The sequence below is a fragment of the Buteo buteo genome, chromosome 12 (assembly GCF_964188355.1).
Source record: "Buteo buteo chromosome 12, bButBut1.hap1.1, whole genome shotgun sequence".
NCBI classification, from domain to species: Eukaryota; Metazoa; Chordata; class Aves; order Accipitriformes; family Accipitridae; genus Buteo; species Buteo buteo.
Window position 1 is genome coordinate 42,861,271 of NC_134182.1, and position 16,762 is coordinate 42,878,032.

The window sequence follows — 16,762 nt, forward strand, 5'->3', positions numbered from 1 at the left end:
GCTTATGCCCTTCTGTAAATCTCACTTAGCTTCTGGGAGCTTATTTATTTTCAAATACCATATTGTATAAAACGAACTCTATGTGGTATTGAAGAGTTTCTGTGCAAAGGGCCTGCAGGTCCTTTGCCCATTGTCTTACTGCTTTCAGCTACATCAGGATTTAAGGAAATGGCTTTCTTGCAACCAGAGCTCAGGACCGACTTGCTAAGGACACTGGATGTGTCCCTTTGCACGTCTTCTCACTGCCATTTTTATTAGCTCCAATTAAATGCGCTGTATAATGTGTGTGCTCAGATGGTCCGGATGGAGAAATGAGCAAATGAGAACCCTGTCTTGTAGTTACCTGTTAAGGATACAGCTCCCTTTCTTTTCCGAGTATAGTACTTGGAATGTATTAAAGAAATGGGGGTGCCCTGTCCCCTCCCCGGTGTGACTGGAAATGCAGCTGGCCCCGGACAGCAGCTGATGAGAATCTCAACTCTCTGCTTTGCGGTGCATAGCCTGAGAACGAGTGCCTTGTGCTAAATGAGGGACCAAGGGTGGTGCAGCAGCCCTCGAGTCACTTTGGGAAGATTCTGCACACAGCCAACTTTCCATGCAATATTTCCTGCTCCTTTAGTGTCCTGAGCAGATGTGACCTACAGCTATGACAATGAAAGCCTAAAGCTTTGAGCTGTTTGACCTGTTTTTGTTTATCACTGTAATACAAGCTAAATCTGCTGTTTATTTTTGCAGATCAGAGCAAGCAAAAGTGGACAGTCTTGCTCCCAACACCTGCATAGGCACCGACTTTTATTGTGATACTAAGGACATATGTGCATTGTTTCAAGGCAATAAGCCTTAAAAGTAGCCTTGTGCCCTTTTAATAGCGGTACTTGTATAGGAGAGGTATTTGTGAGAACAGCAGCTCCAAGCTGCTCACGTTATCTAGGAAAATAAACGATCATGTTTGATGTGCTTCCCCTGGGAGGTGAAGGTCCCTGAGGAAATTAATCCATGAACAGCTCTGACTGGAGGAGGGGTGGAATTTCAGACAGTCTTTTGTCATTGTGGGGTTTGCTTCTAGAGTTATCCAGGCATTTTTTAGACATGAACAATCTCTTAAGCCCCCAGCTGTTGTCTTACAAGAATGTGCACTTAATTGTACTATCTCAGCATCTGTGTCATAGTCCTCCACTCCTGGCTTTGCAAAGCAGCCTGTCTGTACGTTACTCAAATGGGTTTCTTACAAAAGAAAGCATAACTAATATTCGCTAAGCAGAAACAGAAAAGGAGTAGTTAAATGAGAATTAAGGTACAGAAGGTAATACTGACTGTTCTGCCTTAGGGGTATTTTATGGGCTTTCTTCTTTGTTCATGGCAAGATCATGGTTAGGAAAGGGCAGTTAGAATATATTCTATCTCAGACATGAAAAAAAGCCTGGCCGGTTAGGAGAGAGCTGAGTTAAGCCCTGTGTTTTTCTGCTTTGTACATATTGCCCTTAACTTTCATAGGGACTACCTATTCTTAAATGGATTTAACTGAAGACCAGTAATTCCGTTTGTTTAATGTAGGGCACTTGATTTTATTCAAAGGGTGAGATACAAAAAAATAAGCAAAAAGACAAAACCCAAATTATAAAACACTACAGACAGAAGTAAGACGTCTTCTGCGTACAGCACACAACAGGAAACAAGATACAGACTGGTCCCCACAAACCAAGCCAGCTGGATATGTACAAGCAGAGGCAAATAGATCTAGAAGGGAAGAAATGGTGGTATTTGCCACTTCAAATGTCTATTTACATAAACTGAATTGAAGGCAAATAAAAGTTTTCTTTCCTTTTATTCAAACCAAATACTTCTTTGTTTCTTCTTCTTCCTGTTTCTGATGTAGAGGAGGGACTCCATGCTTTGAGGCAAGTTTGGTACATTCAGGTAGGATCTAAAATTAGCCACAGCTAAACACTGATGTGCTACTTCAAGTGCTGAACTTCAGTCCCTCCCTCCATCTGACATGCTGCTGCCAGGCACCTACTTGTGGCGTTAAGGACTACTAGTGACGGCTAGAGAGGAGAAAAGCCTAATTTTGCACTAATGTGTTGGTCGTCTTTATGCCTTTACATGTTTCAATCTGCAGCTTAACCAAAACTAGCGTGTCTAGGCTAGTCTTAAGGCTCCTAACTGAGCATGATTACCTGTCCTGTCATGTCTATGAGCTCTCTCCCACTTGACTTGGAAATGGTCTGTGTGAAGCCTTCAGCTCTTTCAGTACAGAGGGGTTAAGACTTCACAAATACAGGTGTCAAGGTAGCTTTCTGGCTTGAAGGGCGTCCCCACATCAATGGTACGCAATTACCTTCCAGTCAGTAAGACCACGCTAAAAAGGAAATGGCATCTGCCGTGTCATTGTTGCACCTTACGCATGGACATGGCTACCCAAATACTGGTTTGGGTTCTTTATAAGAATATGCATGCAGACAGTACTTACTCATGTAAATTCAGGAATGAACTGTCTATAGCCTTTCTTCAGTAGAGCTAGGAGGGAAAACCTTTCTGACAGAAGTATATTCCAAGTACAACTTGATTTCCTATTGTGTGTGGAATAACCTTACTAGCAGTGTGGAATTTGTCTGAGTTCTGTTGGGCAGAAACATGTGCTGAGCCTGAAGTTCTCCGGTCTTTGGTCATTAAAAAACCCTAAGACCTATAGGCATGTGCTTTCCTTTAAGCCTCTGTAGACATAGATGAGGAAAACATTACCGAAACCAAAATAAATTCTGACAAAAGTACGCAGTAATAGGAAGCTGCTATTCCAAATGGCAAAGGCCTTTATCTGCATTTACCTGTGGCTCAATTTTAGTGACAGGGCTACTGAATTTTTAAACACCTCAATTAGGAAGGAGGGAATTTTACTGGCTCAGTAAGCAAAACATTCATTTTGGAGAGCAGAAGACTGACTGGCTGTTAATAAATATCACAAGACATTCTAAAAGTTTTCTAAGGAAAAGAGAAACATCATCTGTTCATCAAAATGCAACACATCTAGACAAAATGAGGTAAGGAAAGCTAAGAAGAGTCTTTTATACATTCTCACTTCACACAGGCATGGCAATTAACAACAATGAGATGCTTAACGGATTCCCTACCATGCTCATCAGAGAAATTCTTCATAGCAAGTGTGCTCCACAGCATTCTTTGATATTAAGCATTACAACATCCGACAGCCTAGTTGCAAGTAGCGACTAAACCTCTGTTTTGGCAGGCAGTTTTGTACACTTCAGGCAGTTTGCTGGCAACTTGCAGAATGCAGGGGGTGAATACTACCTTTACTTCTGACAATGAAGAATCTGTCATAAGTTTTAATGCCTTAAATCACAAAGAACACGTATTTGTCTATCACAGCATAAAACCAAATAGCTCAGCAATATCTGTACAGTTACACCCAACGTGAGAGTGTCAGACTTACATTTCTAACTTAGACTCCTGTTCTTTGGTCCTCTTTGTATACAAACTTACTTTCATAAATATTTAACAGCCTGCATTATCGAACTTTTACTGAATAGTAACTTGTAGTTTAAGAAGGATGTCTACCATCCTGTTTGCTAGGAGACTCGGTAAGCTAGCGGACAATCATCTGTACAAGGCTAGATAAAAGCAATGCGTGCTGCTTCTGAGCGGAATAGGAGAAAAAGATCTTAAAATAATTCTCTGGCAGGGCTCTTTCACATGAGATCCCATGCTAAGGAGAACACAGGATGTGATACTGCAAGTCCTTATGTCGTTGTGCTGGGGGGGGCACACAGGAGGGAAACCTGCCTTGGTTCGAGCCCTTCATGTGAAAGGTTTGCCCAGTTTCTCTTCTCTTAAGCAAGCTGAGTGGGAGGAAGAGGAAAAGAAACTGTCTTCAAATTGTTAGCGTTGAACACGCGTTGTTTTTTCCTTAAGGACAAGTATCTTCTTCAAATGAAGCAGGGAAGTCTACTGGTCATGTTTAGGCAGAGACACATAACTGTTATGAGTTAGTGCCTCGTAAGCAAATGCTGTATAAATAAAATGCAGTATTTACTACTTTGTTCTTAAACAGACACTGGCAGCACAATGTGTTCCTAAATTAATAGTCTGAATACTATGTATTAATAAACGTACATATATTGGTTTTGAGAAGCTGTTTCCAAGCAGGCAGCACTTCCTTCTCATAATAAAACTAAGCCTTGAGCTGACAGTGAATTGAAGTTAAATAGTTACTGCGGTTTTATATAAAGTAGAATTGCTACAGACATAGCCTTTGGAAACACCTCAGTTTGAGCAGTCATCTTCCATTGTATGAGTCAGCCTGGACTGCTGCTGCTTAGCAATAGTCATCCTGTGCAAGGAGAACTAGGTTTTAAAGGGCAGTGGACAGTCCCCAAGCACTGCATTTGCTAAAGCAATTCCTTGGGGGCACTAAGTGACCTGGAATATTTGCCAGCACTTAGCAAAAGCATTGCTTCACGCCTTGTAGCGGGTTTTTCTTTTTATGGTGTGTGTGCAAAGCTAATTCAAAACCCATCAAGCTGGTAGGAAATTCACCTTTTTGCATTTGGAAATACATAGCTAACTGCCCTTTAATGACTTTGAGGAAGTCACTGTTAAGTCTTGAAGGTGTATTTTCTGTGTAATTTCTGATTCTCTGCAAGCTTGTTATAAAACTATTACCAAGGTATGTATTTCTGTCGTGTCTATTAAGCCTTTTTTTATCCCCTCCAATTTTAAACCAGCTGAATTTGACACAAGTCACATACAAACTGCTCCTAAATAAACCAGGGACTTTGGCTAACGTAGTAAGCCTCAGAAAGGGAGCTTTAGTGCCATCTCTGCCAGAGAGATAAAAGGTAGAAACATTCTTCTACGCCTTCAGACTAGTAAGTGACCTGAATAAAGCTTAGGATGTGTTTATAGTGCCTCAGTGCTCAGTTCAAGGGGAAAAATCCTCAACACAGAAGACTTCTACTTGTTTAAAAAAAACCAAACCAACAGCAACAACAAAACACCAACACAAACTGAGCACTGTTCATATTCCTCTTTTCCCTCACTTTGGTAAGCATCTGTACTGAGTCAGCCACTGCTTCCATTTACACTTGAAGGCGTGAGTTCCACTGTCTTCATGGGCACAACTACAGGTATATGCTGGTGTTACACAGTGCGTTGTGGCCCACCGAGTCTACGAGATTGTCACTTGCTAGGTATTTGGCATAGATAAAATCCTTCTGAAGCAACGTTATTTTCTTAAAACATTTACCATGTGCCTAAAATTTAGGAGGTTGTGACAGGTCAGTTGAATTCCCTTTTGTACATGAGGCAGAAAAAGACCCCAGATGCTTGTTTACAGTTTTGTTCACTGTTAAAATATCTGCACAAGCATGACCAGTAACAGCTCTTGTTCCAGTTGTATATTCTGGTATCCTGCTTCGCTGCCTCAGAGCATGACAGGTAATTCATTCAATGGTTTCTCATCAACAATTGGAATGAGCCACACCGGATAAGAAACAACGACATTATCTTAAAGTAAAGTGGAGGGCCCCTTACCTAGAAGACTCAGTAATCTTTAAAGAAAACCATTTAAACATCTTTCATGGAAGTCTATTGTTCAAAAAAACCCAAAGCTATTGACATAGCATGTGGAATCAATTTGACAATCACTAATGTAATGGAATTACGGTGATCTTATACACAAACAGTGATTTACCAAAATAAGATTTACCTAGGGGACTTTAAAATCAAGTTATTTTGGTACCAAAAAAAGTCTTTCATTTAATTCCCCTTTGCCCCTATGATTCAGATGATCTTTCACTCTACAGTTACGGACTTGGCCAGATTTCTTGGAAAATCAACCTGCAGAGAGGGAGGAGAAAGAACATGCTTGTGAGTATTTACACACTTTCTTTGTGTATAACTTTGTCATGTGTGGAACGTTTGTTCTGCGTTTAAAATTGAAAACGATTGAACATATTTTCTTGTTGATTTAGGACTATCTGTGCAAAAAAAGTCCATAAACCTCAATTGTTAACAACTCCACTGTCAGGAACTAAGGAGTTAGTCCCTTTAGTCTATGTTGCTACAGTGCTCAAATGATAAAAGGTCACTGTGATAAGAGGTAGAGGCCAGTGTCTGTATTAAGATCAAACACCTAACACAAACAGACTCCATTTGTCACATATTCTTCTGTGGATTGTTACCTTCCTTTTATCTTCCTACCAGCCCTCTGGAAACTGTACGCTCATACCGGAAAACAGACACATGTCCAAACTCAAACTGCACAAGACTCAGCCAAGTGTACTAGACTGCCTTCAGGTTTTGTTCATGACAAGCTTCTGTAATTGCCAGGTTTACCATTTAACCTGGTCATTCCAGTAGCTCAAGCAATTATACAGACAACCCCCGCAGGCTTCCGACATCCCCCAAAGCATGTTTTCCAGATCTGCAGATAGCAAACACGAGTGCAGAAGGGAAGGAGTACTGTACTTACATCGTATCCTCTGAGAACTGCAAGATGGAAAGCCAGAAGCTGAAGGGGGATAACGCTCAGGATCCCCTGCAGACAGTCCACTGAATGGGGAACTTTGATTGTTCTCTTATTGTTCTTAATTGTCTCGATGTCTTCCTTATCACAAATCACGACAGGTCTCCCCTGCAACAAAGGGAAATGTTGAAGAAAAACAGGTCTGGAAGGTTCTTTTCTCACTTCTGTTCAGAGCACCAGTGGCAAGAACTTTTTACTTAATTTAGAACAAAACAGCTTAACACCCCATGGGCATCACTGTAGCATATTTTAAGGGGTAGACAAACCACACTTGGCTTCTGCAAAACTACTCTTGAGATGCCCAGAATATCTACTGAATTCACGTTTCAGGCAGTAACATTAAAGCAAATAGTTTGCACGCCCTGTAAACTGCTTTTATATTAAACCCAAACATTTCTGATGCACTGTGAACTTTTGCAGGTACTTACCTGCCGCGCAATGACCTGCTGGAGAGCGTTCTGGCACTTGGCATATGTATGGTCTCTCATGATGATCATGATGACAGGCATGAGTTTGTCCACCAGCGCGAGAGGGCCATGCTTCAGCTCACCTGCCAATATCCCTTCAGAGTGCATGTAGGTAATTTCTTTGATTTTCTAGATGGGGAAAAAAATAATTTGTAGAGCTTTGGGCAAACTTGTAATTTTTCTTAACCACCTCCACTTTATTTGTAACTTTGTAAAAATACGTTCTGGCTCTCCTCAGATCCAATAAGTTGACAAGCCAGCCTGAAAACCTAGATCAAAGTAGTACATCTGGGCTGAGCTGCTTGCAGGCCATCAACACTTACAGTTCTAACACCAAACCTACCACAGGCCTTATGGTTTACCATCAGCCAACATATCTATCATCACAGTCTTGAACTGGGCAGGCAAACGCAAAGAGGATGTGTTTGCACGTCAGTGGGTGACAGCACTTACAACAGGAATCTCCTCAAACATAAAAACTGCAATATACGGTTCTAGAAAGTACATGCTCAGTTTTGGATGCTGAGCATTCATGGAAATGCCACACCAACAGTTCAAAGAACTGATTTTATTAGGGTGCCCAGACTGTCACAGTAAAGCATTCCCAGTGTGAATGTGGAAAATACATCCTTTCAACCCACTATAACCTGTGACTTGGGTATCTTTAAGTGGCGGTCTCAGCAGTGTTAGGGTGAGTTTTAGCTATTTGAGCCAGTATGTCAGCCACCACACCATAGCTGTTAGCTGCTTTTAAAACAACTTGTAGCCATGCGTCGTTTCCTGTGCAGAAATCTGAAGCCCATAGCTAAGTGTGTTTGAACCAGCTTTAAATAAAGAAATCTCTTACCAAAGCTCCCTCAAGACATGTAGCGTAATGGTAGCCACGTCCCATGATGAGAACAGACTTCTGATGGTATAGCTCTGTGGCTAGCTTCTGGATCTCATCATCCATACTCAGCACTTCTTTAATTAAGTCTAGAAGGAAAGAGAAGAATTCAGGTTGTGTGTGCTTATATGCTTGTGCCTCTCAAACTATACATACTGTTTATACTTCATATACACAGATAGCACTAACTTCCATAAAAATTGGACTCAGTGTTTTAATAGTCCAATTTAGTGGTCTGAAGACGTTGGAGAGAACGTGGTTGCAAAAGTTATTGCCAATAGCCACGCTGCATGTATCTGATCCCCTTGGTCTTTCAAAGCAAAGTTCATCTGTGCTATTGAGTTTCGCTTGGTGAGATGCAATAAATGCAGCAGTTTCCTACCTGGCAGTCCCTTTAGACCACGCATGATTTCCTTGCGCCTTTCCTGCATAGAAATTCTGTCGTCACACATCATCAGAGCAAACATCACCAGAGACACAAACTGGCTGGTATAGGCCTAATAAGGGGCGGGGGGGGGCGGGGAAGAGAGAGAAAAAACATCATTACAACAGTAACCAAACGGTTGTCACCTACTACATAAAATCCTTAGACTAGTTATTGACTTTATTCTTAACATGATACTGAATGGCAGCTTTCATTCCAATTAAATAGCAAAGAAGAACATGAAATTCACAGGGCAAATCTCATTTGAGCAAATCTCAAATGGAGGCATACAATGGCACGATCTCCTTATACTCCAGGAGATTAAGATACAACAAGCAAAATGGAGTATTTCTAAGATTCCATGGCAACTATTAAATCTTGTTTTGTGACCATACCTGTATCCTTCTTTACTGCAAGTAAATGCTGAAAACACTGAAGACATGCAGATCTGTTAACTGGAGCTGTACAGTGGAAGCCCACCACTAACATCTGGCCATCACAACAGGTCAGCTAGCTGAAATTTTTCTGAACCACGTTCAAGGAACACAAAGGCAGCTGAAAAGGTAAGTGATTTCCCACTCCCCTTCTTTAAGAACAGAGTCTGAACTCTTCACCTTGGTAAGGTTCCATACTGTCTAAAAGACCATAGTGACTGCTATCACTGACTTTGCAGAAGAACAACTGCACAGGCAAGTGAAATTAGTGCTCAAGTCAGGGCAATTCTATTCACAAAAACATCTGAGGCACAGTATCAAGCAGCTATTGCAAAGTCTAGCCTCTGAAGTCCTTATAAGACAAATGTTATTAAATGGTCTGTGGGGCCAGCCTAGGATTGAAGTTGCTTAGAAATAAGATTAAGGTTCATAGTAGTTCTGTCCCTCCCTAAACAACGATCAAACAAACTTTCATTTTGTCATATTGGAGGAGATTTATATAGCTCTGAAGGAATCTAGAAAAGCTTCAGTTATGCTGGCTAGTAGAGTTTGATATGGAATGTGATCTACTTTGTTTTGGTGCAGTTGACTGTTATGGAAGTAGAGAGCACCAAGCAGTTGTGCTAACAATGCTTGGGTTGTTTATATTATGTTCTCAAAATGAAGTTCTGGGCAACCTTAGGGCAGAATCTTTTCAAGTTTGTATTTCATATATGCACAACTTTGGTAACTCCCCACATCACCAGAGAGAAAATGCCATTTTCAGTTATCTCCAAACTGTAATGTTGGCTACATGAAAACAACCCAGGGACAAACAACTCGTTCAAGAGTTTCTTGTAAGAGCCTCATGAATTTTCCATGATCAAATTCCCCAGTGAACTATTAAACTCAAATGTGGTTTTTGGCTGAATTTATGTAACAGATTGACATCATCTCGCCTCTAAATATAACTAAATCAAAGCAGATTTCACCATGCAGAAGCACTTCATCAAAATGAAATGCAGCAAAGCAAGTCATTGTATACTGTATCACACGTAGCCAGATGCATCAGCCACAGAATAATTCTGTTAGGTGGGCATAAATACTGGTTTTCTGTAAAAGACCATTCCCCCACTTGCTGAAAGTATAGTTTTAATATCACACTTTCTTTAGTAAAGCAGTGCCATTAAGGGCAGTTATATGTGGTCAAAGTTTCCATAATCTTGTCTTTTAATTTCTTTTTTTATCTTTAGACCTTAGTTTCAGCTGAGTCTGCCCCTCAAGACAAATGATGGCAAAGAGGAGCGAATTCTTGTCTCTTGGGGAGTTCTTTCCTCCGAGACCCCTTTGCTTTCAATGTTTAATATTGCTTCCGTCATAATATTTTGTTTACAAAAAAAAGAAAAAAAAAAGCCCTTTGCACAATACAAGAAAAAGAAAATGAAGAGTGTTGCTGGGCACATGGTCATTAACTACACAATTGTCAATAGCAACTGGTAAAAAGGGAACAGAAAGCATTTAACAGAGGACCCATGATATAGCCAACACCTTCAGGAGGAATTTCAGTAACAATAATCATCGTCATCAGTGAGGTCTATAAATTTATGACTCACCTTGGTACTGGCAACCCCAATCTCTGGTCCTGCATTGATATGGACTCCACAATCTGTCTCTCGTGATATAGAGCTGCCAACTGTGTTAGTTATTCCTACGGTTAAGGCTCCTCTCTCTTTGCAGTACCGAAGACCCATCAAAGTATCTGCCGTCTCACCTGAAAAAACAGGTATTGACAATGCTGCAGTTCAGTATCGGTTACTGCAGATGTAGAATTGCAGTGATTTCCCAAATAGAATCTCAAGAGGTTTGTATTTGCCTGCAAGTCAAAGGAGTTAGTAGTTATTCCATCCCTGGCACACTGTGGTTTAACCCTAGAACAGAGACTGTGAAATCCAGAAAACACAAAACCTAACAACAGTACTTGGTGTGAGGCAAAGTCAGTATTCTGCTATGGTTTAAAAAAAGGCAGTTCAAGTGTGTCTTCTTTAACACAACTTACTTTCTTCTCCTGGTTAATAAAAATTCACCTGGGGCAGAGCAGAGTGGGGGGAAAACATGTATTGGGGATATCTGGACATAACCCAGCTGAAGCATACAGTAGATGCAATGGCATTAAGTTACAGCTAGCCTTGGAGTCCACCCACCACCTTACTGCCACTGAAACTCATGGAATTGTTTGGCTGATGGTGCTTACCAACAACACAAGAGTTTGTAAAATCTGTTATCAAAGAGGTTATGTCTAAAACTAATTATCCCTATTCAAAGTTGTTTGCTCTATGCAAACACAAGCTGGCTTAGATCAAGATTTCACTTAAAGTTAAAAAAACACTAGATATAAAGGAAGCAGAAAAAGTTGGTTTAAATGAATATGGTAGCAGGGAGAAAACCTTGCACTGAAGATCCCAGCAGTGCTGCTTGCCAGCTGAGCTGCAGAGATGGGACTAGAAATAGAAGCTACTGTGTATTCCATCTAGTGTTACCAGTTTGCTTTTGTCCTAAAAGGACACACCTCTTTTGAGTACTCCTGCACATGTAAGGTGACAAGAGAGAACAAAAACTCCCAAGGTTAGTTCGGTACACCTCTCCTGCAGTACACCAATGCATAAAAACTGCTCTGCATACTGCACTGCTTAAGGCAAGTTGTGTAGGGTGGGAATCTAAGGCTGGAAAAACAGATTTATGGGTGGGGGGAACTGGGGTTATTTGAGCTCAGTATTTACTTTGGTTTTGTATTGCCTGATAACCAAGCTCAGGTTCCACGGAAATCTTTGTTAGCTTGCCACATCCAACACCTCAGGGGAAAGATGCATCCCCTAGTGTGTCCTCAGTCATGTTCCCTGTTAGACTGGGGCAGGAAAGTTTCTAAGGGGAAGAAGCAGCATCTGCACGTGTATTCAGAAAACCCAGGGAAAACTTGAACACGAGCCCCCTACAAAGAGAGGATATTCTGAATTACTTGATACTGAGAAGAAAAAATTGCTACCAAAAGAGTATTTTAACCTATGGAGAAAAAGTAATGAGTAGTTTTGGTATCAAAGCTGAAGATAAGTTACAAAAACCTACAGAGGTAAATGCAACTAAGAGGAAAAAAGATACTGCAGTTTCGCACTGCAGTTGTCCTTGAAAATATTTTGAATGCGATATACATCGCTGCTTTTTTTTTTTTATCCCTAAATGTGTCTTTTATCTGGTATTCCATTCCCAGGTTGTTATATTTTTTGATACTTGTGTGTAGTAGTTTCAATTCTTTTATAGACTCAATCTACCGTAGAGCTCAGTATTTGGTAGCGCTTTAACTAGAGACCTAAAACTCTTCAAAAGAAACTATCGAGTTGCCTTTACCCAGAGCTCAGTAACGTTTTTTTAGTCTGTTGATTGATGGAATATTTCCTCACAGAGAAAGGAAACAAAACTACTGTTACCATATGTAAGACTCAGCTGAACAAAATCCTGCCCCAGCACGCAGATGGACAGGAGGAGAGCCACTCTATTTTTTCCCCATTTCTAGTATGTGTATGCCAATTTCTTCTCTCACGCGTACCACGTGCAATCCTACAGGCAGGCACAAGAATTTGGCCCTGCTGCCTTTTCCCTCCCAAGCTAATATTTACAGGAAAGAAGGGAGCGAGTGGGTGGTAAAGCGCGACCATACCTGACTGGCTGAGGAAAAAGCAAACATCATCTCTGAAGACAGGGGTGTTTCTGTCCAAGAAGTCACTGGCTAGTTCAACCATAACTGGTAATTCAGTCAGTTCTTCCAGAACCTGACGGGTCTGGTAACAGGAGATGTCAGAAAGTTAACATGTTACATCGTGTTTAAAAACCCCAGCGTTTGGAGTATGAAAAAAACCTTCCAATTGCCATACACTGGAAAATATTACTATCAAAATACCATTTGAAAATTACTGCTAGATTATATTTTAATTACTCAGTATACCCACTCTCAAGTCACACAACTACCCCCGTGAAAAGCGACCCTGCTTTTGGCACCACAAAAAGCCTGAGGCCAACTCCTCCCTCACACACAGACTGTTCTTAAATAAGTCACACTTATTACATAATACTACATAGATATTATATAATACAGGGTGTCCTCCTATCATACCATAACTTGTATTACTGAAGAACTCAGAAAACACCACCTGCATCCAGGCCAAGCCAGAAACTTGTTTTGGCTAGTCGATGGATTACTGTTAACATTATCTTACAGAGCTGGCCAAGATGAACAAAAATTTTCTTTTCTGGTCCTTGTAAATCAGTGAACATAGCTGTGTTTTGCAGCATTTCTGAGAGAAGCTAAAGGATTCCTCTGTGAAGTTGTGGAATACTTTTAGTTGCAACATTATGGGCTGCCAAGCTACAATCTAGAAAGGCTTCATCTACAGCTATTGTGTCTTAAGCGACGATTACGTCAGGCCTTGATGAAACAAAAATCACACGCTGGCTGTACACACAGACAGTACTTCCGTAAGGAACAAAACGAAACCTCTTCACTGTACTGGGCAAGCACAGAGATGTCTCTAAGCAGGTGCCATCGCTGTCTGCGTACATAGCAAAGGAGGAAATCCTGTCTGGCTCACAGCAGTCCCTACCTTGCTGCAGCATTTGCATTCTGCTCTTGCGTTGTCTCTTCCCCTGCCAACTGTCCTTTATGACAGAGCAGGTTTTGTTTTTTAAAGCCTTCCGTAGCAATGACAGTCACAGGCAACATTCTCCTAAGTAATCAAGTTCTTCAGCTTTTATTTCCTACTGCTGTTGCTGGTGAATTGAAAGTCTGGTGTACGCAGCTGTCAGAAGGGTCTTCATTCATCAGTGTGCACTTGCTCAATCTTAACCTTAAATCAATCCTTAACCTGCTTGACACACGCAGTACTGTGCCCACTGTTCAGTTCAAGCTACAGTTCGCAAACAGACCAAGACTGACCACTTACTGCAACTCCAGCATGGTAACTTGTCCCACAAGCAATAAGGATTAAACGACGACACCTCTGAATCTCCTTAATGTGATCCTTCAACCCACCAAGATTTACTGTAAGCAAGATTCAGAGAAAAAAATTAGGCTGCCCAGGTAGCAGAAATTCTCAAGACTACTGGTGCTAGCACACATCGTGTTACAGTCTCCATCAACCACTTTGGAAAAAAAAAAAAAAAAAAAAATCACAAAAAGTAATCTTGCCACCAGCGCATGTAATTCTGGAAGCACTCCCTGTGAGACACACACATCGTCTTACACCACCATGTTTTAATCTCCCATGTCATCACCTACTTCCTCCTCTATAACTACTCTGAATAACTACTAGATACTGAGCTGTCAAAAATAAAGAAGGCTTAATCTTAATTACCAGTGTAGTCATCAAAGTTGACCCTTCCTCTCATCGTATTAACGACAGATTCTGGCTGCTCAAAAATTTCCTTCTGCATAAATGAGCTGAAGTTACCTACAAAAGAAAGGAAGAAACAAAAAAAATGAGAACACTTTAAATTACCTCCTGGTAATTTACATTTTCCCTATGTATATAGGGAAAAGCTTGGACCAGAGTCACTAACAGGCCAGTTACCAGTCAGAAATTATTATTTTTCTGCCAAAGCATCAGCTTATCATGAGAGCTCGATTCAAGTTACTAAAACATGTCAAGGAAGGGTCAGAGCTGGAACGGCAAGCCTGCTAGGGATCAATCTTGGGCAAAACAGATGCCCCCAAGCAGAAGGCAAAATCCTCAGCCCCACGGTTCTCCTCATTATGGTGTTAGCAGCTAGAGGGAAAGTCCCATTAGATAGATGTAAGGACTTTTTTCACCATGAGGGTAGTAAAACACTGAAACAGGTGCTCAGACAGGCTGTGGGATTTCTGGCCTTGGAGATACTCCAAACTCAACTAAACAAGGCCCGTTAACACTCTGATCTACTCGGCCCTGCTCTTAACATGGGGATTGGACTAGATGATCTCCAGAGGTCTTTTTCAACCTGACTTATTCTGTGAGTCCGAGGAGGACCCGTGCATCTACACAGGTGACATTCAGAAGATTTTACCCTTCATAATTTGCTGAAGCTCCATCTGCAGAGTTTGGACAGCACGTCCGGGGTGATCGCCTGCTGTGCGTTTAATCCGGTGGATGGAAAGACGGCCATCAACCACAGCTGCTACATCATCATCTTCAAGGAAAATCACTCTGTTGGTATGCTCAATGACAGCACTATAAAATAAACCATTTGCCATAAGACGTTATTCTTCAGAGGAAGATGAGGGCAACAGCCCTATTTATAATCCGACATACAGCTTTTGATTCAAGAAAGTTACTCATTTCAATGGAATTTCTTTTAAAATAAGAGGAGCACTGTAAAGTACATTTCCACACTGCCAATATAACTGGATTTTTTCCACCTACCTCATTATTAATTTCAGTGCCTGCTTTAAGACGAAACTATGAATTCCTCAAAGCTGCATGTGCAGCAATGTGATCTAACCATTAGGAGCTAGAGAGTGGAAGTCAGGAAGACAGTAATTTGCCCTAGCACACAGGGTGCTCAACTACAGGTGCAGATTCCTTTCTTGGTTTTTCCAGCGATAAGCCACTGCCCCTCCCTGCATCTCATTTTCCCCATCTGTAAAACTGGGGACAGCTTGGCCACCTGTTAAAGTACTCTGAGATCTGTTTAGAAGCACTCCAAGATTTAGGTACTATTGAATACCTTCCCTGCCTGCAGTTTACTTGGGGAACGTCAGTGTCGGAATTACCAGTGGGGTTTAAAATCTTTGGCCAGGTTTTAGTCTGTACTCTCTCTTAGTTGAACAAGGCAAGCTGTACTGAAATACCTCAGCTCCCTATTTTAGTAGCTTTTGTTCTGACCTTGGGCAAGTCACTGAAAAGCTCTCTAAAATCAGAACACATTGGGGTGTCCTAAGACTCTCCAAAATGCTCTGACGAGAAGAGCTGCAGAAGTCAACCACAGCAGTTTTTTTATGTTTCTGGAACGAGCATTCATTTCCCTAATACAGAGAAAACCCATAGCTCTGGTAAGGCTGCTGTCAAGTTGGTCTTTCCTCCCTCCACTGGGATTAAAGTAAGCCACCTTTGATGATAACGGAATTGCACGTGTGCAGAGATTCCTGGAGAATCAACACAATCCTCCTGATAATTAGCATCTGTCCTGTTAAATTTAGGTCAGTACTCTCTCAGGTTTCCTACCACTCACCTCAGAAATCTTATCAACAGATGGGCTTGAAGAAGGATAACACCACTATTCCAAAGCGAGTGTTCATTTCTTTAACAGGAACTCTCACCTAATCCACCTCCCTCTCAGAGCTGCATATGGTAACTAGTTAATGTTTGTAAAGTAATGGCCACATAGACATAATTTACTTTATTCATAAAGAAACCAGAGCCTCCCCACCTCTTGTTCAAGGCCTCAGCTTTAAACAGGATATTTTTATATACACTAGAAGATACTGAAAAACATTACCTAGCGTCAGAAGCAAAGTAGTACTCCACAGCTTTCTCCTCAACGGGGAAAAGGCAGGTGGTACTATCAACACGAGACAGGTTGCAACTTCCCTTCTTGTCTTTACCTGGAAGACACAAGGATTAGGTACCGCACCTACTGACAAATCTGGAATGCAGCTGCAATGTCAGTCCCCACCAGAAGTCCCAAGGCAAGTACCAACATGAAGCACTATTTTCATCACTGAGGGTGGTCACAGTAAAGTGAGCAGCGACAACGGAAGAGGGCAACATACTAGCACCTGTATTTTTGTGCCCTGTCTCAGTTTGCTTGCAAGGTTTTTACGTACTTTCAAATTAAGTCCGCAAGCGTAATGTAGCGCAGTTTTAAGTTTAGAGGAAAATACCAGTAAAAATTCAAATGAATATTTATGTGCGGCTCCACTAGGAGAAGCGAATTCAAGCTGCTTTATGAGCAGTCACATTTACCCACATTTTCCCAGTTGAATCTGCCCTGTTTACCATTTTAAGTTTC

The 16,762-nt window shown here is 41.3% G+C and overlaps 1 protein-coding gene across 3 annotated transcripts in view; it reads right to left on the reverse strand.

Annotated features, from left to right (window-relative positions):
• Window positions 1-16,762, reverse strand: part of GFPT1 (glutamine--fructose-6-phosphate transaminase 1) — a 49,142-nt gene that overhangs the window by 5,842 nt on the left and 26,538 nt on the right. For 2 of the 3 annotated variants that reach the window (XM_075043700.1, XM_075043702.1), the window contains exons 9-19: window positions 16,250-16,355; window positions 14,819-14,982; window positions 14,131-14,226; window positions 13,720-13,817; window positions 12,441-12,561; window positions 10,345-10,502; window positions 8,277-8,391; window positions 7,856-7,983; window positions 6,970-7,137; window positions 6,488-6,649; window positions 1,543-5,853 (exon numbers count right to left, since the gene is read on the reverse strand). In XM_075043700.1, the coding sequence (XP_074899801.1) occupies window positions 5,809-5,853; window positions 6,488-6,649; window positions 6,970-7,137; window positions 7,856-7,983; window positions 8,277-8,391; window positions 10,345-10,502; window positions 12,441-12,561; window positions 13,720-13,817; window positions 14,131-14,226; window positions 14,819-14,982; window positions 16,250-16,355 (1,361 nt within the window). In that variant the 3' untranslated portion in view covers window positions 1,543-5,808. Of the gene's footprint in view, window positions 1-1,542; window positions 5,854-6,487; window positions 6,650-6,969; window positions 7,138-7,855; window positions 7,984-8,276; window positions 8,392-10,344; window positions 10,503-12,440; window positions 12,562-13,719; window positions 13,818-14,130; window positions 14,227-14,818; window positions 14,983-16,249; window positions 16,356-16,762 lie in introns of those variants that run through there. The other variant, XM_075043701.1, reaches the window with a different exon arrangement.